This window comes from Caretta caretta, chromosome 9 (genome assembly GCF_965140235.1).
Source record: "Caretta caretta isolate rCarCar2 chromosome 9, rCarCar1.hap1, whole genome shotgun sequence".
Taxonomy (NCBI): domain Eukaryota; kingdom Metazoa; phylum Chordata; order Testudines; family Cheloniidae; genus Caretta; species Caretta caretta.
The window spans coordinates 42,904,090-42,928,241 of NC_134214.1; the positions used below are offsets into that span (position 1 = coordinate 42,904,090).

Genomic DNA, 24,152 nt, shown 5'->3' on the forward strand with positions numbered 1-24,152 from the left:
TATTCCAGCACAGCAAAATTTTACAGCCAAGTTTTGTTTGTTTATTTCTAAACCTCGGGTGTAAAGTTAGTAAAAACAGAGAGGTTAGAATGGCAAAATCCGCGGCTCGACTACAGCTCGAATTAGCCAAATTTCAGGCTGAGGAAAGACAAAGGGAACATGAAAGACAGATAGAACTCATGCAGCTGAAGAAGGAACAAGAAATGGAGGCAAGGAAGCATGTGGAGGAGGAGAGGGAAAAAGAGAGGAAGCATGTGGAGGAGATGGAGAGGATAAAGGCCCAGCAGAATATACCAACAAACCCTAGCAATCCTTCTCCAGGTACCACTTCCCATCCCAGAAAGTTCCCCACCTACAAGGCAGGTGATGATACTGAGGCCTTCTTAGAAAACTTCGAAAGGGCCTGCCTTGGGTACAACATCTCTGCTGACCAATACATGGTAGAGCTGAGGCCGCAGCTCAGTGGACCCTTAGCTGAGGTGGCAGCTGAAATGCCTAAAGAACACATGAACAAGTATGAACTGTTTAAATCCAAGGCGAGAGTCAGAATGGGGATAACACCCGAGCAGTCTCGTCGGAGGTTCAGAGCCCTAAGGTGGAAACCAGACATGTCATTTACCCGACATGCCTACCACATTGTGAAACATTGGGATGCCTGGATATCAGGAGCAAGTGTTGAATCTCCAGTAAATTTGCCCTTCCTAATGCAAATGGAACAATTCTTAGAGGGTGTTCCTGAGGAAATAGAAAGATACATCCTAGATGGGAAACCCAAAACTGTAATTGAGGCAGGAGAGATTGGAGCCAGATGGGTGGAGGTGGCAGAGAAGAAGAAAACTGGTCGCAGTTGGAGCGGAGACCAGAAGGGACCACCCCAGACCACACCCTATTACCGGGGGCCGCCCAAAGCCCCACCTACCTCCCAAAGAACCCTCCAGACCCCTTATCGTCCCACCACCCCGTTCTCCAGCAACCCTCCTCGCCCCAGTGACCCGTCAGCTGGACGATGTTTTAAATGTAACGAGCTGGGGCATGTAAAGGCCAACTGCCCCAAGAACCCCAACAGATTACAGTTCATTGCACCGGAATCACACCAGAGGTCCACAGGCCCAGATACCTCCCAGATACCCTTGGAGCGGAGGGAAACTGTGAGTGTGGGCGGGAAGAAGGTCACCGCGTGGAGGGACACCGGAGCACAAGTGTCAGCTATCCATGCTTCCTTAGTGGACCCCAATTTAATCAACCCAGAGATCCAAGTGACGATTCAACCCTTCAAGTCCAACTCTTTCAATTTGCCTACAGCCAAGTTGCCTGTCCAGTACAAGGGTTGGTCAGGAATGTGGACTTTTGCAGTCTATGATGATTATCCCATCCCCATGCTGTTGGGGGAGGACTTGGCCAATCATGTGAAGCAGGCCAAGAGGGTGGGAATGGTCACCCGCAGCCAGGCTAAACAAGCCGTGAGGCCTAGCTCTGTTCCGGAAACTTCTATCAGGACCCAGTCAGAGGTGATGGACCCGGACCCCAGGCCAATGTCTGCAACAGCAGTAGTGGATCCAGTCCCAGAGACCCAGACGGAACCAGTCCTAGAACCGGAACCAGCCGAACAACCAACACCAGACCCCGTGTCAGCACTGAATCCAGTACTTGCAACCTCAACACCAGAAGGCCCCACCGAACCTGAACTGGCAGCAGCCGATAACCCTACACAAGAGGCTCAGCCGGAGCCTGAATCCCCACATAGTGCACCAGCGGAGAGCGGTTCACAGTCAACAGAAACAGCTCCATCCCCTATATCGCTTCCAGAGGGACCAAGCCTAGGTCCACAATCCCATGAGGAACTGATGTCCCCAGCATCAAGGTAACAGTTCCAGACCGAACAGGAAGCAGATGAAAGCCTCCAGAGAGCTTGGACGGCGGCACGGAGCAACCCACCGCCTCTCAGCTCTTCTAATCGATCCAGGTTTGTTGTAGAAAGAGGACTTTTATACAAGGAAACTCTTTCTGGTGGACACCAGGAAGACTGGCATCCTCAGAGACAGTTGGTAGTTCCAACTAAATACCGGGCCAAGCTCTTGAGCTTAGCCCATGATCACCCTAGTGGCCATGCTGGGGTGAACAGGACCAAAGACCGTTTGGGGGGGTCATTCCACTGGGAGGGAATGGGCAAGGATGTTTCTACCTATGTCCAGTCTTGTGAGGTGTGCCAAAGAGTGGGAAAACCCCAAGACCAGGTCAAAGCCCCTCTCCAGCCACTCCCCATCATTGAAGTTCCATTTCAGCGAGTAGCTGTGGATATTCTGGGTCCTTTTCCGAAAAAGACACCCAGAGGAAAGCAGTACATACTGACTTTCATGGATTTTGCCACCCGATGGCCGGAAGCAGTAGCTCTGAGCAACACCAGGGCTATAAGTGTGTGCCAGGCACTAGCAGACATTTTTGCCAGGGTAGGTTGGCCCTCCGACATCCTCACAGATGCAGGGACTAATTTCCTGGCAGGAACTATGAAAAACCTTTGGGAAGCTCATGGGGTAAATCACTTGGTTGCCACTCCTTACCACCATCAAACAAATGGCATGGTGGAGAAGTTTAATGGAACTTTGGGGGCCATGATACGTAAATTTGTAAATGAGCACTCCAATGATTGGGACCTAGTGTTGCAGCAGTTGCTCTTTGCCTACAGAGCTGTACCACATCCCAGTTTAGGGTTTTCCCCATTTGAACTTGTATATGGCCGTGAGGTTAAGGGGCCATTGCAGTTGGTGAAACAGCAATGGGAGGGATTTACACCGTCTCCAGGAACTAACATTCTGGACTTCGTAACCAACCTACAAAACACCCTCCGAACCTCTTTAGCCCTTGCTAGAGAAAACTTACAGGATGCTCAAAAAGAGCAAAAAGCCTGGTATGATAAACATGCCAGAGAGCGTTCCTTCAAAGTAGGAGACCAGGTCATGGTCTTAAAGGCGCTCCAGGCCCATAAAATGGAAGCATCGTGGGAAGGGCCATTCATGGTCCAGGAGCGCCTGGGAGCTGTTAATTATCTCATAGCATTCCCCACCTCCAACCGGAAACCTAAGGTGTACCATATTAATTCTCTAAAGCCCTTTTATTCCAGAGAATTAAAGGTTTGTCAGTTTACAGCCCAGGGAGGAGACGACGCTGAGTGGCCTGAAGGTGTTTACTACGAAGGGAAATGTGCTGGTGGTGTGGAAGAGGTGAACCTCTCCATGACCCTTGGGCGTATGCAGCGACAGCAGATCCAGGAGCTGTGCACTAGCTACGCGCCAACGTTCTCAGCCACCCCAGGACTGACTGAACGGGCATACCACTCCATTGACACAGGTAATGCTCACCCAATTAGGGTCCAACCTTACCGGGTGTCTCCTCAAGCTAAAACTGCTATAGAACGGGAGATCCAGGATATGTTACAGATGGGGGTAATCCGCCCCTCTGAAAGTGCATGGGCATCTCCAGTGGTTCTAGTTCCCAAACCAGATGGGGAAATACGTTTTTGCGTGGACTACCGTAAGCTAAATGCTGTAACTCGCCCAGACAACTATCCAATGCCACGCACAGATGAACTATTAGAGAAACTGGGACGGGCCCAGTTCATCTCTACCTTGGACTTAACCAAGGGGTACTGGCAGGTACCGCTAGATGAATCTGCCAAGGAAAGGTCAGCCTTCATCACACATCTCGGGCTGTATGAATTTAATGTACTCCCTTTCGGGCTGCGAAATGCACCCGCCACTTTCCAAAGACTTGTAGATGGTCTCCTAGCGGGATTAGGAGAATATGCAGTCGCCTACCTTGACGACGTGGCCATATTTTCGGATTCCTGGGCAGACCACCTGGAACATCTACAAAAAGTCCTTGAGCGCATAAGGGAGGCAGGACTAACTGTTAAGGCTAAGAAGTGTCAAATAGGCCTAAACAGAGTGACTTACCTTGGACACCAGGTGGGTCAAGGAACTATCAGCCCCCTACAGGCCAAAGTGGATGCTATCCAAAAGTGGCCTGTCCCAAAGTCAAAGAAACAGGTTCAATCCTTCTTAGGCTTGGCTGGTTATTACAGACGATTTGTACCGCACTACAGTCAAATCGCTGCCCCACTGACAGACCTAACCAAAAAGAAACAGCCAAATGCTGTTCAGTGGACCGGAAAGTGTCAGAAGGCCTTTAACAAGCTTAAAGCGACACTCATGTCTGACCCTGTACTAAGGGCCCCAGACTTTGACAAACCGTTCCTAGTAACCACAGATGCATCCGAGCGTGGTGTGGGAGCAGTTTTAATGCAGAAAGGACCTGATCAAGAATTCCACCCTGTAGTGTTTCTCAGCAAAAAACTGTCTGAGAGGGAAAGCAACTGGTCAGTCACTGAAAAAGAATGTTATGCCATTGTCTACGCTCTGGAAAAGCTACGCCCATATGTTTGGGGACGGCGTTTCCACCTGCAAACCGACCATGCTGCACTAAAGTGGCTTCACACCGTCAAAGAAACTAACAAAAAACTTCTTCGGTGGAGTTTAGCTCTCCAAGATTTTGATTTCGACATCCAACACATCTCAGGAGCTTCTAACAAAGTGGCTGATGCACTCTCCCGTGAAAGTTTCCCAGAATCAACTGGTTAAAATCGTCCTTGATATGTGGAAAATATTGTTAGTCTTTATGTACTTGGTAGTATATTTAGAGATGCATGTGTCTTATTAACTCTGTTTTCCTAGAGCTCCAGGAAGAAATCCCAGCCAGTGTTTCACCCTAGCTGAGATTTGGGGGGCGTGTCATAAATATAAAGGGAAGGGTAAACCCCTTTGAAATCCCTCCTGGCCAGGGGAAAGCTCCTCTCACCTGTAAAGGGTTAAGAAGCTAAAGGTAACCTCGCTGGCACCTGACCAAAATGACCAATGAGGAGACAAGATACTTTCAAAAGCTGGGAGGAGGGAGGGGGACAAAGGGTCTGTGTCTGTCTGTGTGCTGCTCTTGCCAGAGACAGAACAGGAATGGAGTCTTAGAACTTTTAGTAAGTAATCTAGCTAGGTATGTGTTAGATTATGATTTCTTTAAATGGCTGAGAAAAGAATTGTGCTGAATAGAATAACTATTTCTGTCTGTGTATCTTTTTTGTAACTTAAGGTTTTGCCTAGAGGGGTTCCCTATGTTTTTGAATCTAATTACCCTGTAAGATATCTACCATCCTGATTTTACAGGGGGGATTTCTTTATTTCTATTTACTGCTATTTTTATTAAAAGTCTTCTTGTAAAACACTGAATGCTTTTTCATTGTTCTCTGATCCAAGGGTTTGGGTCTGTGGTCACCTATGCAAATTGGTGAGGCTTTTTATCCAACATTTCCCAGGAAAGGGGGGGTGCAAGTGTTGGGAGGATTGTTCATTGTTCTTAAGATCCAAGGGTCTGGGTCTGTAGTCACCTAGGCAAATTGGTGAGGCTTTTTACCAAACCTTGTCCAGGAAGTGGGGTGCAAGGTTTTGGGAAGTATTTTGGGGGGACAGACGCGTCCAAACAGCTCTTCCCCAGTAACCAGTAATTGTTTGGTGGTGGTAGCGGCCATTCCAAGGATAACGGGTGTAATATTTTGTACCTTGGGGAAGTTTTGACCTAAGCTGGTAAAGATAAGCTTAGGAGGTTTTTCATGCAGGTCCCCACATCTGTACCCTAGAGTTCAGAGTGGGGGAGGAACCTTGACAGGGGGTTACACCAGTATTCGACTAGTGTTGGTGATAATTCTGCTAATTGAGATAAGCTGAATTCTGATAGCAGCTTCAGGCTTCAAATGTATACTATTTGGCTGAGAGCAGCAGGAAGGAAAATAGATTGTAAATTATGCAAACCCAATATAATGTGAAAGATACACATCTCAGTATTTACATTTTGCTACTGCATCGGTTTTATTGTAAACACGTTCACAGCAGTACAAGAAACTAACTGACCCGTGTAGTGATGCAAGAAAGCTTCCTGGAGTTAGCTGGTTAATGTTGTATATGCAAAGGAAATCATGGCAATAATAAAATACGCATATGCATAGCTTCAAAGAGAGACATTGATCCTGACTGGAATCTCAGTTACATTGGTGTAAATCAGAAGTAACTTTGTTGAAATCACTGGAGTTGGAATGCTGTAAGATGAGTACAGTATAAGTGAGATCAGAATCAGGTACACTTTGAGGAAGTTTATGTGACTATTACCCATGATAATTACAGATTTTATGGCAAGTCAATGGAGCTATGACAATTTATATCAGCTGTGGATCCGCCCCTGTATCATGCATTTTTTGGTGATCACTTAGTGCATTTGTGGTTATGTTTTGGCTTTGATTTGATCTAGACTTCAGAGATTTAAAAGGGGGTAACAGAGAAGAAGCTTCCTGAAATTCCTTGGCTACAAAGTAATAACAAAGTGTATCTAAACAGCAGTTACAATTTGCTACCCACGCAGCCACACGAATAAAAAGGCTTGCATTCTGGCGTAAAGAACAGGCAGCTCCAGCTGCGTCCATTGCATACCTAACAAGTAGCCCGACATTAAAAGGCAAAAAACATATGATAAATACACTCAGGTTCATAGAGACAATCCAGAGAGCCTTCTGGATTGATGTTTCCTCAGGTGGACTCATGTTCTTCTTCATCTTCAGACACTGGATGACTTGAATAGAACAAAAAGTCAGTATTATTAGTGGTATAAAAAAACCCCAAATACCTGACACCAGTGTAGTTACTGCAGGTTCACCAGAAGTTTTCTGAAAGCACTTTTTTTCTTTTTTCTCAGAAAATCGTGGGTTGAAGTATGCATAAATGATTATTATTATCCAAAGAAATCCGCAGCTAACAGCTGCCTTCAGTGGGGACCTGAAACTCTTTGCTTTCAGGGGGTACTTAATTGCAATGAATCGGTCGACTGCTATAAGGGTGATGATATAAATGCTTACAGGCATGTTTGTAAAATATATAGTCTGTATGACATAGCACAGTTCATCTATGGGATGTTCAGTCCTGTGAAAATGCACAATGAAAGGCAACGTGACGAGCAGAAAACAGTCTGCAATAACCAAGTTGATCATGTACACTCTGGTTTCTGTCCATTTTTTCAGCTTGCAGCAGAATACCAGGAAGGCAATGACATTAAATATAACTCCAAAAAAGACAATTGGGATGTAAATAATCAATTGTAAAAGGTTAAGATTTTCAGGCATTGTGACGTTCACACTGCTGCAGTTCATCCTGATAAGGAGTTACTTCAATGGAAGAATTACGAGCTGTGAAATACAACAGAACACACTGGTGATTAATTTACAACTTTATTCTTCTAATGTTCATATCTTGTAGGGGCCTAAAATCCCTTACACATCTAAGTTTCTGCCACAAAGCTGCCTCAGCCCTGACACCACTGCACAGCTAACATGCTGCTTGTAGGCCTTGAAGCAGGATTTTCAAACTAGGCAGAGGAACATGCTGTCTTGTCAGCAGGGCCCAATCCCGTCAGTGTGCTCTGAGCATGCTTGAGCCTGGATACCTGGCAGACCCTGCAGGAGGAGGGCCAGAGATACAGGCTACCAATTGGTGTGTGGGCATGCGGGAGTGGGGGGGCAGCAAAGCAATCACACAAAACACCTGGGGGCACAGGAAAACGCAGGTAGGTCGAGTGTGAGAGAGGTAATGAGCATTACCAGGAGGCAGAGAGTGAGAGAGACAATTTCAGCTGCTAGGGCATGGGTTACGGAAGAGGCTGACCTGGCATAGGTGCCTAACTTTAGATGAGCGCCTGTGGCTAAGCATCCTGAGTGGCACGAGGTGCCTATCTGTGGCTTGTCAGGCAGGTGCACCATGTCAGCCTCTTAGGCCCCTCTTCCTGTCCCTTTCCTCAGCATTTAACTCCTGGCTGGCTTTTAGACAGCTCCCTGCTCAGCTTGCTGGCTTCTAAGGATCCCTTTCTTAGGAGACTAGCTCTGCTGTCTAGATATTGTCCAGATCCAGAGAGAATTAGTAATTTAGATTGCAGTCTTTATATGATGCTAGCACTCCAAAGCCAGGTAATCATGGCCTATAAAAATTAAGGACCAAATCGCCTTACAGTTTTCATTCATTTCCCAGGTAAAACTCCTAACTGCAATCAATGGGTTTGATTCTCAGTTATGCCGAGGCTCCTTTACAGTGTTCTGGCAGTGTAAAGGGCCTTAATACTAATGCAAATGTAATTTGGTGCCCACTTTGAGCCCCTTTACACTGCCAGAGTGGTACAAAGGGGCCTTAGTGTAAATGAGACTCAGGCCTCAAGTATTTTTATACTTAGGTTCTGGTGAAAGCGGAGATGTGCATGTCTTTATCTGTACCCCAATAAAGCCTGAGGCACATCCCTCGGCCCGGGCCGCTTCCCGCAGCCCCCATCGGCCTGGAGCGGCGAACCGTGGCCAGTGGGAGCTGCAATTGGCCGAACCTGGGGACACGGCAGGTAAACAAACCTACTTGGCCCGCCAGGGGCTTTCCCTGAACAAGCGGCGACCCTAGTTTGAGAACCACTGAGTTAGAGCAAAGCAATTTTTAGTGGCCAAGATATAGGGCCAGACCCAACACCCACCAAAGTCAGTCTGGAGACTTCCATTGGCTTCAGAATCATTGTTGGATCAGGCATTGCATAACGCTAATAGTATATCAGTTTGTTAACATTTACAATCCCAAATCTCAACTGTTCATGATATTCCTAAAATTAGCATTTTTAGTATTTTGGGGGGGGGGGGGGGGGATTTTCAAAAGAGCCAAAGGAAATCAGATGACATACTTCCATTGACTGAAAGTCAATCAGTTGTGTGCCTAACTCCCTTTGGCTTTTTTGAAAATCCCAGCCTGCATTATTATTGTTCATTATTTTCACTGGGGTAGCACTGAGAAACGACAGCGCCATAATCCATAGGCACTGATTAGACACACAATGAAAAGAGGATCCTTGTCCCCAGTGACCTAACAGTCTCTGCCTCCATTTCTCTATCTATAATATAGGGGTAGTCCCCCTTACCTCGCTGAGTGTTGCAAGATTAAACTAATTCATGGTTTTACATAAGTATCACATAATTATGATCAATAATAAGAATGATGTGTTTTGTCTCTCACTACAAACAGCAAATATAATCTAAAACAGAGTGATTCAATGCATGGGAGAACAAGCACACAGAAAGTAACAAAAGTTAGAGTAAAAGTAGGTGGAGAGAAAACCTGCAGAAAGACAGCAGCATTTGAAAAAGTGCCATCAAAGGTATATGAAAGTAGAATTTTTAGCATGCTGACCTAACTGCTGATTAATAGCCATTTTAACCTTAAAAATAAAAAGTAGTAACCTGCCTACTAATGATTGAGAAGCCTCACTGTGGCCCAAGTCTGTATTTACTAGTGCAAATTGCATAAGAATGATGAAAGAATTAAAAGTTACCTGCTTCTTTGTAGCTCACTGCACAATTAATTTACTCCACAAGAAAAGCTTTGGTTCAGCACAGATTAGCTTATCTGAATGCCATGGAGTACATTTAATAGACTCAGATTTTGTTCCACTTGATGCTGCTTATTGTTCAGGGCACAAGTCCAATGATTCTTTCATCACTAGCTCTGAAGTAAAAAAGCACAATGACCAAATCTCCTCCTGTTCCTCCAGACCGTCGGGTATGTTTCATGATTAAACTTCCTTTTTAGTGACAAATGTTTCTCTGGTGCCTCCTACTTATTCCATTACATCAGTGCAACCCTCTACAGCAGTGCTTCTCAAGCTATCCGATGTGGGGGACCGGCATTTTTTCCCCCCAATGTGCATGCAGACCTGCAGTCGATGAGTAGCTACCACTTTGAGTAGCACCGCTCTACTGTACAGTTTTCCCCCAGCAAGGAACTGATACTAATATTCACAGTCATCAACTCAAAGATAAGTTTAGTAATTTGTGGAAGGAAAACTATAATGTTTTCTAATTGGTTTTGCAGCAGCAGCAAGTCCTACACTGACATCAGTGGAAAACAAAACTTTTCATTTAGCCACAGAACAAGCAGTCAGTCAGCAAGCAGTTCAATGCCTACTAACATTCCTGAGCTGGATTATTATTGGCTGGGCACTTCAGAAACCCAGAAGCAAGGGCAGCAGAACGAGGTTGCACATGGGGGAAGCAATGTCCTGTTTCTCCTTGGTCTGGCTGTTGTCAGTAAGGGTGTCTGTGATGGGGCACACAACTCACCACTAATCTGGTGCTTCCTCCTGGCTGCTCTGGGGATTAGTTCACCAGATTGATGCTCATTCCCGCTGTTGCATGCTGCCACTCCGTCTCTCTCTGGTCTGCAGCCCCTCTTTCATTCCAGGAACCGCTACGTCCTCTTCATGACCTTCCAGCCAGGTCACTCAGTGTTCCCCCCTTCCGGGGTATATCAAAGTCTTTTCTTCAGTAGTCCTAGGCAGGCTTCCCATTCACTGCCTCAGGTGCCACTCCTTCAGTGGCTGGTAGGAGAACCCAAGCTCACCCTCTACTCTGGGGGTCCAGTTCAGGGACCCTCAACCCAGCAGTTCTGGGCTTCCCCTCTTCTGCCCTCACTGCTCCTTCCCTGGACTTCTTTCAGCTCCTGGCTTCCCTCCTCCCAGGGAGTGACTGCAGCCTATAAATTTCTGCAGCCACTAAAGACGCCTCCCTCTTTCCAGGGAGTGTCTGCCCTTTCCCAGCAGCAGTCCCGGTCTGTTGCCAGCTTCCTGGTTTTATTCTGCCTATTCCTGTACTGCTGAAACTGAAATCAATTCCCTGGCTCTTCCTTCAGGTGCAGCCTGTGGAATTAATAGGCCTACCTGGCTACCTTAACCCCTTCCAGTTCTGTGTGGGGTGGACACTCCTTCACAGTGTCAATTATGATAGTGCTACTTTTCTCTGATAAGTGGACTGAAATTACCAACTCTTTCCATATAGGACACTGAAAAGCCAATAGATGGTATGTTATGGTTACTACCCACTTCAGGTGGTGTTGAGCCAATGATACGAAGGTGAAGGCTATGTCTCAATTACATCTGAGCCATCCAGTTCCCCATATACCTTTTTAAAATGTTCAAGTATTTTTTTATATTCTTTGTGGTGATCATCTGAAGAGATCCTGGTTAGGATTTTATTTTAGGTTCTCTGCCTTGGAGAGTTGGGCAGATCGAACTAAAGAATCATAATTACTCACAAGTTTTGGAATTGCATTCACAAATTAGTGAAACATATGCCCACAGTTGCACACCTACAGCTTTAACAGTCAGATCTGGCGTAAACTTGTATTACAGTAGTAAAGTCAAGAAAGCTTTGCTGAAGACTTGGCCCTAAAGTGTAAGGGTCTGATCACTCCCTGGAAGGACTCTCATTGACTTCAATGGGCATTGGCTTGGGCCCAAATACTTTAGGAGTGTAAATGAACTCAAAGATGTTTATCCCCTGTATCAATTGGTCTTTACGCTTTCAAAAATGTGAGCCATCACATTCCTGACATTTATTTATTTATGTGGATTTATACATCCAGTCTATGTAACTGACATCTTATTGTAACTGCCACCTTTCTCTTGCTTGTTGTATCTTGGCTTAAATTCGAGGGTCAGAGTTTTGGGTCAGGACTGTGACTTCCTCTGCAGTTGTTCAGCACTCAGTGCAATTGGGGACTCTGTGTACTACCGTAATTAATAAATAATAATGGTCAACAGTAATTATTATATTGATTAATTATTATTATTAAGTTCCAACAGGTATTGACCATTATTCATGGCTTGCATCCATACAATCACTTCATCACCAGTAAATCTGGCATGTCTGAATTGCACAATTTAGGTTGGATATTAGGAAAAACTTTCACGAGGAGGGTGATGAAACACTGGAATGCGTTACCTAGAGAGGTGGTGGAATCTCCTTCCTTAGAATTTTTTAAGGTCAGGCTTGACAAAGCCCTGGCTGGGATGATTTAGTTGGGGATTGGTCCGGCTTTGAGCAGGGGGTTGGACTAGATGACCTCCTGAGGTCCCTTCCAACCCTGATATTCTCTGATTCACAATGTGATATTCATAAAACGAGCTCCTCAGATTTATCTGATATGTTTCAGCTTAAAACTTCCTCTTTGGTGTCATGTTTCTCTGGTGCCCTCCACTGAGTCTATTACATCAGTGCAATCTTTTGCATTATGTTTTGGTTCCAGTCTGCATTTCACCAAGGAAGGAAGCTATGAACCTTGGCTAGGGCCAAAGTGCACAGAACACAAGTCAGGAAGATAGCTGTAAAGATGGTTTGTAACTCATCCTTGCAATCCCCCAGGGCCGGATTAATGCAGGGACTTTAGGGGCTGCAGCCCAGGGCCTTGGGCTAAGGGGGTCCCACAGGCCCGCGGCAGCCCGCTGCTTCTTTTCATCCAGCCCGTGGCAAGTCTCCACACTGCGTGCTGGACACTGGTCCCTGAGCCTCGGCGCCCCCACCACCCCGCAGGGCTGGAGCCGCAAGTGCCGGGTCGCCAGCATGCCCCTGTGGCCCCTAGGTGAGGGATGTTCAGGGAATCTCTGCGTGCTACCCCTACCCCCAGTGTTGGTTCTGCAGCTCCCATTGGCCAGGAACCATGGCCAATGGGAGCTGTGAGGGTGGGCACAGGCAGCATGCACTGCACAGAGCGGCCTGTCCCCTAGGGGCTGAACATGCCAGCGACCTCAAGGAGAAGAGCAGCATGGAGCCAGAGCAGGCAGGGATCCTGCCTTAGCCCCACTGTGCCGCCAACCAGGAGCTGCCCGAGGTATGTGCACCCTGCACCCCAGCGCCCTTCCCCAGCCCGGTGCCTTCTTCTGCACCCAAACTCCTACCTGCACCCTAACCCTGTCCCAGCCCTGAGCCCCTTCCTGCACCCAAACTCCTACCCATAGCCCGCACCACAAACCTTCTGCCACATCCCAACCCCCTGTCCCATTCCTGGCCCCACCCCTCCAGTTGGAGCTGCACCCCCTCTCACACACCAGTCCCCTGCCCCAGCCCTGAGCCCGCTCCTGCACTCCAAAACCCCAGGGGCCCCACAAAATCTAATAGCCCCGGGCCCACAGGAGTGTTAATCTGGCCCTGGCAGTCCTGTGATCTTAGTGCTTCTCTGTGTAGTGCTGGACCCTCTGTGACAAATTAGAGCAGCCTTGCTGATCACTGTAATGTACTCTGGGATGCCACAACCACAGGGTACCAAAAAAAAAAAAAACAACAACAACAAACCAGCCAAAGGCCAGGGTGGCATTAAGTTGGCCACATCCCTTTTCTCTGTCTTCTCTTGCTTTTCTCTTCTGTGCCAGGGATGGGGAATGACGCAAGAGTCCTATGCTGATTATGTCATTGGCAGATCAATCCTCCCTAGCCAGTTAAACTATCATTTTGGCCAGATTATGCCAGTGATGGTGCAAAAAAACTGCACCAGGCTGAAAATTCTGGCCCTACATGTAGCCTATTCAGACTTCAAAGGTAGAGGAAAAAGTTTTGTAATTAGTACAAATACATTTTAAACTGAGGCAACAGGAGGTTAAGTGATTTGTCTAATGTTACATAGAAAGCTTGTACCAGGACTGGGAACAGAACTCTGATCTTACGCCCAGGCTCAATGTCATGCAGGTACTTGGTAGCAGAGTGGAGAATAAAATTCTGATCTCCCAGAAAGTTTGTATTAGGGCTGAGAAGAGAACCCTGCTCTGCCACGGGGTGCACCACTCACTGCTTGTGTGGCACCTCCTTTTGGTCATTCTGGGGATTGCATGCCATCACACCGTCTCTGCAGCTCCTCTCTCATCCCAGGAATTGCAACGTCCTCTTCGTGACTCAGCCCTCTGGCTAGGTCACTCAGCGTTTCTCCCTGTGACAGGTGTCAGTCGGTCCTCCGAGCCCCTAGGGGCAATGGAGAGCAATGGTCTCCGTGGCAGGCCTCGGCCCCACCTCCCGGGTGTTGGGGAATTAGCGGGCAGGGGAGCGCCGGCCAGAGTCAGTAGCGCGCCCCTCAGGCAGGGGAGCGCCGGGGTAGGGGAACGCAGGCCCACCCAACTCCACTGCGTTCCAGCCCAGGCCCTGACAGTGGCAGGAGGCGAAGGTCCCGCCGCAGGGTCAGCAGGGCAATCCGCACCCGCTGACCAAACACACCCAGCCCACGGTGTAGTTGGGCCCCTGAGCTACTTCCTACCTGGTCTCTTTCAGGCGGGTCGCTCCAGTCCCTCCATCTCCTCCGGGTATTCCGCTGCGGGCAGCTCCGGATCCTCCGGGTATTCCGCTGCGGGCCACCCCCGCTCCCCCTCGGTATCGGACTCACGCTGGCCCGGGCTGCAGTCAGGCCCCTCCAGGTATTCAGCGGCCGGCAGCCCTGGTTGCCACAGGCCTTCTCCCCGGTCAGGCTCCTCCTTGCCCAGGGCTTCGCCTGGGACAGCAGCAGGATCACGAGGGAGCAGCCTGTGTCTGTCTCCCTCCCTGGTGCTCTCCTCACTGGGCAGAGGGCCCCGCACTTTGTACTTCCTGTCCCACCCCTCCCCTTCCGGGGATTGGCGGAAGCTTGGCCTGGCCCCGCCCACTCAGGCCCAGAGGGTGGCTCTTTACCCTCTGGTTCGGAGGGGAGCCACACTGGCTCCCTACACTCCCCTTTCGGGGTACAGTCCTTCAAATCCTCTCTCACTCCCACATTGACTCAGGCAGTCTCCCCGTTCACTGCTCTGCCAGTGCCACTTCCCCAGTGGCAGGTAGGGGAACCTGGGCCCTCTGCTACCCTGGGTTCCAGTCCAGGGACCTTCAACCCAGAAGTTTGGGGCTTTCCTCTCCCAGCCCTCACTGTTCCTTCCCTGAACTGCTTCCTAGAACTCCTGATTCCCCTCCTTCCCCTGGGTGTACCAGGTCCAAACCCTCTTCCCAGGGAGTGACTGTCCTTTCACAGCAGCAACCCTTGTCTGTTTCCAGCTTCCTAGCTTTATAGGCCCCCTCTATTCCTGCATAGCTGAACCTCCTTGCAATTAATTCCCTGCTCCCTGGCACTCCCTCCAGGTGCAGCCTGTGGAGCTAATAGCGCTACCTGGCCACCTAGCCCCTTCCAGTCCTGTGTGGGGTGGACACCACATCTTTCCTATGTTGGGGGGTGTGGGCCCTGGGACGGGGCTGGAGAGTTTGGGGTGTAGGAGGGTGCTCTGGGCTGGGACAGAGGGGTTCAGAGGGGGATCAGGGCTGGGGCAGGGGTGCAGGAAGGGGTGCAGGTTCCAGCTGCGGGTGAGGTTATATAATGCTTGCTAATACTCCTTTCTCCCATATCTATAGCATTAATGATCTCTAAATTTCTCTCAAAACTTCAACAAAAGAAAATGTATCTGTATTCTTCTCTCAATTTAATGCAATCCTGTTAAATTAAATTGACAGAAGGAAGCTGAATTCTTTTCATTTATATTCATGACAGAAAGATAGCAAATAGAAGATGTCAAGCTGGAAAAGTTCATGCATCAATGTTTGCACTACAGTACAGTCACAGCAGTTACTTGTTTAATGCTGTGTATATACAGGAAACCATGTTAAAATTAACAACAGCGTGGTATGTGGTGATTTTATTTTCATAGATTAAACACAGCTATGAATATTCCACGCTTGATAAGCCCATTGCTTCTCTTATTACTTCTGGCTTTGGTGTTGCAATATTTTTATATCAGCATTTCGAATGTCCTCAACTGAGAGGTGGGGGTTTGCTTTGTCTCAGAGTGATGAGATTTGGGCTTATGAAAGAAAGAAGCTTCTTGAAATTCCTTAGCCACAAAATAGTAGCAAATGGCATCCATGCAGCAGTTAGAATTTGCTATACATGTGGAAACAGTAATAAAAGTTCTAATCTTCTGGATTGCAAGACAGTTAACTAAATTTTTTTCCATCACAAACCTAGCAAGCATCCCAATTTGGACAGGTAAAAAGCACACTATAAATACAATCATATTTGCAGAAACAATATAGATAGCTTTCTCGATTAGCTTATTTTTGTGTGAATTGGAGATAATCTTTTTTTTAAGACTCCTGATGATGTGCATGGAACAAAAGCACACTATTATTAGTGGAATTAAAAAAATGAAGATGAAGAGATATAGAAAACCGGTTGATGGTTTTGTGGAAAGCTTTTGAAAGCACAAACGTTCATTTCTCCTTTGTTTTACGATCAGACCAGTTATCGTTGATACCCAAAGAAGCCCACAGATAAGAGCAGCCTTCCATGGTGACCTTAAACTCTTTGCCTTCAGAGGAAACTTTATGGCAATGTATCGGTCGACTGAGATGATAGTGATAATGTAGATGCTCATGGACATATTTATTAAATATATAGACTGTATAGTTAAGCACAGCGTGTCACGATGCCAATCATTCCAGAGGAAGTAAATTGTGAAAGGCAAGGTGCAGACTACAGAACAGTCTGCAATGACCAAGTTGATCATGTACACCCTGGTTTCTGTCCATTTTTTCAGTTTGCAGCAGAACACCCACAAGGCAAGGACATTAAATATGGCTCCAAAAGGGAAAATTGTGGCATAAATAATGACTTGAACGAGCTGAACATTGTAACTCAATTTTAGACTGTTGTTGCAGTTTGTTGAGTTTGTCATTACGATGCACCTCTGCTATAGAACGAGGTTTCAAAGACCTGAAATATAACAAACACGATTCTTTTCATTAAAAACGAAAGCTCATCTCTTATTTGATCCACTGCACTCTCTTGCCAAATTGTCTGATAAACATTCCCTATAAGATTTCCCCTCCCAATAGGGCAGCAATGGCCTCCCTACATTCCTCTGGTCCCTCAACAGCCCCATGACTGAATCAGAGTGCATAAAAATCAATGATTAAAAAAGTTGGATTTTTAAAAAAATATTTTAAAGTTTAAGTTATATGTTTTTATTTTAAAAAATAAACCTATTAAAATTAAATTTAAATTTATGAGAACCTATGCCAAGGCCTACATTTAGTGTAATTTTATACCATAGTATAGTAAATTTAAATTAGTATATTTTTTATTTTAAATTTAGTATAATTTTATACTATACCGGGGTGGGCAAACTTTTTGGCCCAAGGGCCACATCTGGGTATAGAAATTGTATGGCGGGCCATGAATGCTCACAAAATTCGTGTAGGGGTGTGGGATGGGGTGAGATCTCTGGCTGGGGGTGTGGGCTCTGGGGTGGGGTCAGAAATGAAGAGTTCAGATTGAGGGAGGGGACTCCGGGCTGGGGTGGAGAGGGTGGTGTGTGTGTGTGTGTGTGGGTGAGGGCTCCGGCTGAGGGTGCAGGCTCTGGGGTGGGGCTGGGGATGAGAGGTTTGGGGTGCAGGAGGGTGCTCCGGGCTGGGATGGAGGGGTTTGTAGGGCGGGAGGAAGATCACGGCTGGGGAAGGGGGGTTGGGGCATGAGGGGAGGCTTAGGGGTGCAGGCTCTGGGCAGTGCTTACCTCAAGCGGCTCCTGGAAGCAGCCACATGTCCCCTCTCCAGCTCCTACGTGGAGGCATGGCCAGGCGGCTTTGCTGCACACTGCCCTGTCCGCAGGCACTGCCCCTGCAGTTCCCATTGGCCGCAGTTCCCGGCCAATGGGAGTTGCAGGGGCGGTGCTTGGGGTGGGGCCAGAGTGCAGAGTGGAGTGCCCTGGCTGCCCCTACTCATAGGAGCCAGAGAGGGGCGATGCTGCTGCTTCTGGGAGCCACGCAGAGCGGCCCCCAACCCTGCTCCCGGCTGGAGCACCAGAGCTGGGCAAGCACCAGACCCTGCTCCCCCGTGGGAGTTCGAGGGCCAGATTAAAACAGCTGGTGGGCCGGATCTGGCCCACAGGCCGTAGTTTGCCCACCCCTGTACTATACCATAGTAAATTTAAATTAAATAAAAAAAAGATTCAAGTAGCACATGTTTGCTGCTGAAGTTTTAAAGAAAATGAAAGCATGAATTGGTGGATTAAGCCCCTGGACCCGGGTATGTTGAAATGCTAAATCAGCTTTGGACAGTAACAGCCTCTTCTGCAGGTTCCGAGAGAATAATTTTCTTTGTTTCAGTTTAATCAACTAGTTCAGTTCATTGCCTAGTTCATTCAAAATTGAGAAAGTGATTGGGAGTTGAAAAAAGCAGGAAAGCTTGTTTTCCTCCTCTAACCTATCAATAAAAATGAGGCATGAGAGGATGAGATCTACTAATTCTGAAACCTTGAAGCATGTGGTGACCAGAAACAATCCATTCAAAATTCACTGACTGCAGATAATTCTTCTTTTGTTTAATAAATCAGTGAGTTTTAAATGCAAAACATGTTTGGGCAAAAAAATATTTTCTTATTGCTCCAGCACACAAAGTAGTTTTATGTAACTAGTAAAAACAAATTTTAAAATGCTGTTTTTCTGCTATTTTAATTGGTTTCCAATTTGCTTCCAAATGTAGCGTGACACAAATCACAAATAAAAAGTTGATCATCTCGTCAATAAGAAATGAATCATTCACCATTTTAAAACATAAAAGAATGTAACAATAAAACTCAGAATTATGCTAAACTATGCTTAAATAAATGTGTATAATTATAGTGTTTTCGCCTGTTTAGCAAAACAAAGTACCAAATTATATCAACAATGAGACTCAAGCTTTCTTTAGGAGAGTAACTCAGTACAAATGCAAAACAAGATTAAAAATTGATTATTTAAATCAAGGTTTTCTGTTTGCTGACTTTAAATCATGTTTAAAATCAGTGATCTAAATCACTGATTTAAATCAATCAATCCTGCTCCTACTATCTTGGATATTGGCAGGACTCTATTCTGAATTTTGCATATGGTCCCTCTCTTTCATTGAAATTTTGCTTTTGTGCTTTTCTGGAGGAGGTCCCCAAAAGCAGTGGTTCTCAAACTAGGGCCGCTGTTTGTTCAGGGAAAGCCCCTGGCGGGCCGGGCTGGTTTGTTTACCTGCTGTATCCACAGGTTCGGCTGATCGCGGCTCCCAATGGCTGCGGTTTGCCGCTCCAGGCCAATGGGGGCTGCAGGAAGGGCGGCCAGCACAACCCTCGGCCCGCGCCACTTCCTGCAGCCCCCATCGGCCTGGAGCGGCAAACCGTGGCAAGTGGGAGCCACGATCAGCCGAATCTGCGGATGCGGCAGGTAAACAAAGCAGCCCGGCCCACCAGGGACTTTCCCTGAACAAGCAGCGGCCCTAGTTTGAGAACCACTGCCCTAAAGCTTACCTTATCATGCAAAGCAAGTGTTTTTACAGCTATTTGTCTGATAACATCATGATGTTTACTATAGATCTGCAGTCACATAATGCAGTAGAACCTCACTGATATACATTAAATAATACTAGACCCATTGCAAATAAACAAGTAATGAATGTTGAGGGGAGGAAGTCAGTACATGTGACATGGTTCCCTCAAATTTCACAAAAAGTGACTTTACTGTTGAAGCAGAGTATCTGAGGCCCCCCCTACCCCCGCTGGAGTCATTGCAGTGAAGAGGAAGGCAGCAAGGGTATGTTTACACTGCAAAGAAAAACACACCCTGCAAAGTCCGAGCACCTGGGCTCCAGCCTGGAAGTCTACATAGCAATGAAACAGCTCCACAGTCCAAGCCTTGCGAGCCTGAGTTGGCTGCCATGGGCCAGATGCGGATTTTTCTTTGCTGTGTAGACATACTCTGAGTGGCTTCAGAATAGGTCATTTAGTGCAAACATGACAGGCCTCAACCCTGCTAATTTCCTCTTTAACAAGTGGCTATTAGTGAAGCCAACACTTCCTGTGGGGCTCTGGGGCTGGGCTAAATGCTGAAGGTCTGGAGGGGTCTAACAGGCATAACTGCTATGCTGACATTGGAGGGTAAGCAGTCCAAGAGAAGACAGATTTATCTGTACTAGTTACCACCACCGCCCTCCTGGGTGGTAGCTTGCCTCAGAGTCTGGCCAGGACAACATACAATGCCAGACATGAACTGGGACAGCAGCTGTCAGATATTTTTTAGTAGGACCAGTCCGTGCCCTAGGGGACAGCAGTTTCCCATTGCTCTGGCGTTACTCCCATTCAATATACTGGGCAAGGTCCTGCAGCTGGTGAGGCAGATGATCAGGGTGGAACACCTATTGTCCTCCTACAAAGCCTGGGGATGCAGCAGGCTCCAAAGAAAGGAGCCTGTCAAAGAGGCACAGTAGGGCCCTCGCCCATAACTAGAGGCTTCTAGGTGCTATGATAAATAGGCTGTAACTTTAAATGGAGTTTGGACCAGCTGGAGAAAGGGAAGTGAGTTTGAGGCAGAAGGGATAATGGTTATTACTGCACAGAAGACAGCCTGTTTCTCAGAGTATTTAGGGCTTTACTGATTCTCATGACACTATGATGACAAGGGACCTAAAATAAACATGCCACTGCAAGGTTAACATAGCCAAACTGAACATAAAACCAGCCTCACTACATATAGATGCTATGGTGGCTGAAAATTTCTCCGCTGTGGGCAGCACAAGAGGGCTGGAATGGGGGTCAAGGATTTGGCTCTGAAGGTGGATGTGACAGACGGAAAGAGCAAACCTGCCACATAGAGTGAGTGTGAGGGGATCTATGAGGAGAAGAGACAGGGAGGGAAAAGGGACAGACAGTGGCAAGTGGGAGGGGAGAGAAGAAAGAAAAATAGAAGACAAAAGCATAGAAAATATCATTGAGAAATGGGCAGCAATTTTTCACCTTCTGGTGGCTCCCTCCTCTTCCATGCAGCCCAATACCTTCTGTTCATACCTCCCTAACCTCCACTAATAGAGCCCTGCCCCATGAGACAAACATTCTGTTTTTCACACCTGGTCAGCCTGTAGATAAGCACATTTCATTTGTAAATAGAAAGACCGTCTCCAATGACCATCAACATTTCAAGAGCTGCTTGAGTTTGAGTTGCTGCAAAAGTCTGATAATTTGAGATGGTCTTTATATCTCACCAGGGTTTTGGAGTATGATTTGTCAAAAGAGAAATCCTAGTCAAAGCAGGAGACAATCTTATACCTGACTAGAGCTATGGGAGGTTAGACACTATATACCAGGTTCACCTGGGGAGCAGTTTATGGAGCGTTTACAGACTGACCATGAGTGCATCATTGTAAAAGGCTCAGGCATTTGACAATCTAAGTAACAGCACAGCAGGTCTGAGTGATGTTCAAAGAGCTATGCTGTGCACTTTTGACAAAATTATTATTCATAGCCCCAAATCCTCTCTTCCAGATGAAGTTATTTTCAGAATAAAATTGCAGTTTGACCTGAAACAAGCTGATTTAACACCAGCAGGATTATAATTGAGTGACTCATTCTTAATGAATAATTTCAGCAACAAATGTCACTTCCTTATTTTGTTCATAAAATGTCCACCAGCAGCCTGACGTTCTCCAGCTGTATTCATTATTCAATATTATCAGACACATGATTCATTAATTCTTTTTCCTTTCTTGGTTGCTATCAAAAAAATGAAATTCCAAATCTGAAGTATGTTGCAGTGGTGTTATTGGTCACATACTATTGCTTTGCTCCCTCATTGTATAAGTGTAAATCTTGCAGTCAGGTTATGGTCTGCATGCTCAGAAAGTGAAGGTAAAATTTATACTTCATGAATATTTCATTGTTTTACTTTCTGCTAGTAAAACTGGATTGCTGGAATAGTCCAGGTAAGCAAACATAAAAGGGGAGCAAACATGGCTGAAGCCTATTCAGCTAAAAATGCTATTGAGAGAAACCAGGTGGAAAATGGTTTTCCTTTGAGATTTTGAATTTTTTTACCATTTTGTTTCAATTTTGACCTTTTAAAAATTGGTTAACCTTTTTTTGTTATGTACAAATTAACTAAAATTTTGAAATGTAAAGTAATGTAGAATTTTAAGAAAATGAAAATTTCTGTTTCAAAACACATTTTGTCAGAAAATCCCCAACCAGCTGTACTATTGAATACTGACTGTAAATTGTGTGTGATATTCTCCCAGTCATCACACCTGGAAGACACTTGAGACTAAAAGCACACAGAATAAAATTACAGGAAGAAACAAAGTACATTAAGTCAAAACTCCCGAGATGTCTGATCAGTGTAATATAATTCAAAGAGTTAGTTGATTGCTGCCTGTTTATTACACTGATTACACAAACCTCTTAAAAACAAATTGTATGTACCCTGCCATATATCTAGTTCCTGACAGTAATGAGAAGCAAGGAAATAAACTGCAGTGCAAAAATGAAAACAAAGTAAAAATAATCATGAATGAATGAAAAGTTACCTGTTGGCTTAGCTTCCACAAAACAATTATCACTTCACTCCACAATAAAAGCTTCAACACAACAATTAATAGACTCAGACTTTGTTCCAGCTGACATCACCTGGTACTCAGAGCACCAAAAAAAATCTCATGGTTGCTTAATGGCTCTGTCCTCTCTGGAGTGAGAAAGCCTCATTGGCTTGCTCAGTATTTCTAAGAGCATTGCGTCTTCCTCAAGAATTGAATTTGCATCTTCCTGTTCATCTTTGTAGAGTGGCCTCTGCTGATGGCTTAGCAGTAATTCCTCTTATGATTCAACTTGACTTATTGGACAAGGAAGCAGTGGATGGATGGGGTTTTCAAAAGCACCCCAGTGTTTTTTAGAAAAAGAGGCCAATCATGGTTTAAAACAATATGGGAAGTTGTGGTTAGAGAAGAATTAACGTATTTACACATTTTGGAAAATATCATAGAATGTCAGGATTGGAAGGGACCTCAGGAGGTCATCTAGTCCAACTCCTAGCTCAAAGGCAGACCAATCCCCAACTAAATCATCCCAACCAGAGCTTTGTCAAGCCTGACCTTAAAAACCTCTAAGGAAGGAGATTCCACCACCTCCCTAGGTAACCCATTCCAGTGGTTCACCACCCTCCTAGTGAAAAAGGTTTTCCTAATATCCAACCTAAACCTCTCCCACTGCAACTTGACATCATTACTCCTTGTTTTGTCATCTGGTACCACTGAGAACGGTCTAGATCCATCATAGAATATCAGGGTTGGAAGAGACTTCAGGAGGTCATCTAGTCCAAATCCCTGCTCAAAGCAGGACCAATCCCCAATTTTTGCCCCAGATCCCTAAATGGCCCCCTCAAGGATTGAACTCACAACCCTGAATTTAGCAGGCCAATGCTCAAACCACTGAGCTATCCCTCCCCCATCCTCATTGGAACACCCTTTCAGGTAGTTGAAAGCAGCTATCAAATCCCACCCTCATTCTTCTCTTCTGCAGACTAAATAATCTGTCTATGACAAATAGTAGACAGAAAAATAGAGGGATACTTAGATATTTGGTTACCTTTTATTCAATACTCAAAGTACAGTAAAAACATTTTTATCCAGCAAGTTGGGGGAATGGGGGGTGCCAGTAAGTGACAAATTCCATTTAACTAAGAGGGAGGGAGTTTGGGTGAAGGGGGGGGGGTGCAGGGCTGGGCTTTGGGGCACAGGACGGGGCGTGGGGAGTGGGCTATGGGAGGAAGTTTGGGTGTGGGATGAGGCTCAGGGCAGGGGCACGGGAGGGGTTTTGAGATGCCGGATCCAGGGGGTGCTCACCTCGGGCGGCTCCCCGCAAGTAGTGACCTGTCCCTGCTGCTCCTAGGCCAAGGCGCTGCAAGCGACTCTGTGCGCTGCCCCTGCCTTGCCCCGGGTGCTGGCTCTGCAGCTTCAATTGGCCGAGAACTGCGGCCAGTGGGAACCGTGGGGGCGGTGCCTGTGGGTGGAAGCAGCGCGCAGAGCTGCCTGCTGCGCCTCTGCCGCCTAGGAGCACCCTGGACAGGTTGCTGCTTGCAGGGAGCTGCCCGAGGTGAGCGCCCCCTGAACCCAGCACCCCGAAATCTGTCCCGTGCCCCATCCTGCACCCAAACTCCCTCCCAGAGCCCATGCCCCACACCCCATCCCACACCCCAACCCCCAGCGCCACACCTCTTCCCACACTCTGAACCCCTCGTGGCTGTTCCTCTACCTAGGGACAGCAGGGACATGTCACTGCTTCTGGGGAGCCGCACAGAGCCAGGTAGGGAGTCTGCTGGCCCTGCACCAATCAGACTATTAACCAGACTTTCTATGAAGATTAGCAATACTGATTTATAGAGCTTTCCTGTTGGTATAAGGCTGGATAGCACAGCTTTTACTGCACATTCACCC

General features: G+C 46.6%; 2 protein-coding genes across 2 annotated transcripts; both read right to left on the reverse strand.

Annotated features, from left to right (window-relative positions):
• Nucleotides 1-5,884: 5,884 nt before the first annotated feature.
• Nucleotides 5,885-10,164, reverse strand: LOC125642509 (G-protein coupled receptor 35). Its single transcript, XM_048864020.2, has 2 exons — nt 9,439-10,164; nt 5,885-7,273 (listed from the first exon to the last, which is right to left on the reverse strand). Exon 2 carries the CDS (start codon nt 7,235-7,237, stop codon nt 6,254-6,256), a length of 984 nt encoding a protein of 327 aa, XP_048719977.1. The 5' UTR covers nt 7,238-7,273; nt 9,439-10,164; the 3' UTR covers nt 5,885-6,253.
• A 5,272-nt stretch (nt 10,165-15,436) lies between these two features.
• Nucleotides 15,437-22,393, reverse strand: GPR35 (G protein-coupled receptor 35). The gene is made up of 2 exons (XM_048864021.2): nt 22,251-22,393; nt 15,437-16,649 (listed from the first exon to the last, which is right to left on the reverse strand). The coding sequence occupies exon 2, from the start codon at nt 16,609-16,611 to the stop codon at nt 15,667-15,669; it is 945 nt and encodes a 314-aa protein (XP_048719978.1). The 5' UTR covers nt 16,612-16,649; nt 22,251-22,393; the 3' UTR covers nt 15,437-15,666.
• Between the last annotated feature and the right edge of the window lie 1,759 nt (nt 22,394-24,152).

Excerpts from the sequence above, each read along its gene's own strand:
- LOC125642509 (XM_048864020.2), bottom strand. The coding sequence starts at position 7,237 with ATGAACTGCAGCAGTGTGAACGTCACAATGCCTGAAAATCTTAACCTT.
- GPR35 (XM_048864021.2), bottom strand. The coding sequence starts at position 16,611 with ATGACAAACTCAACAAACTGCAACAACAGTCTAAAATTGAGTTACAAT.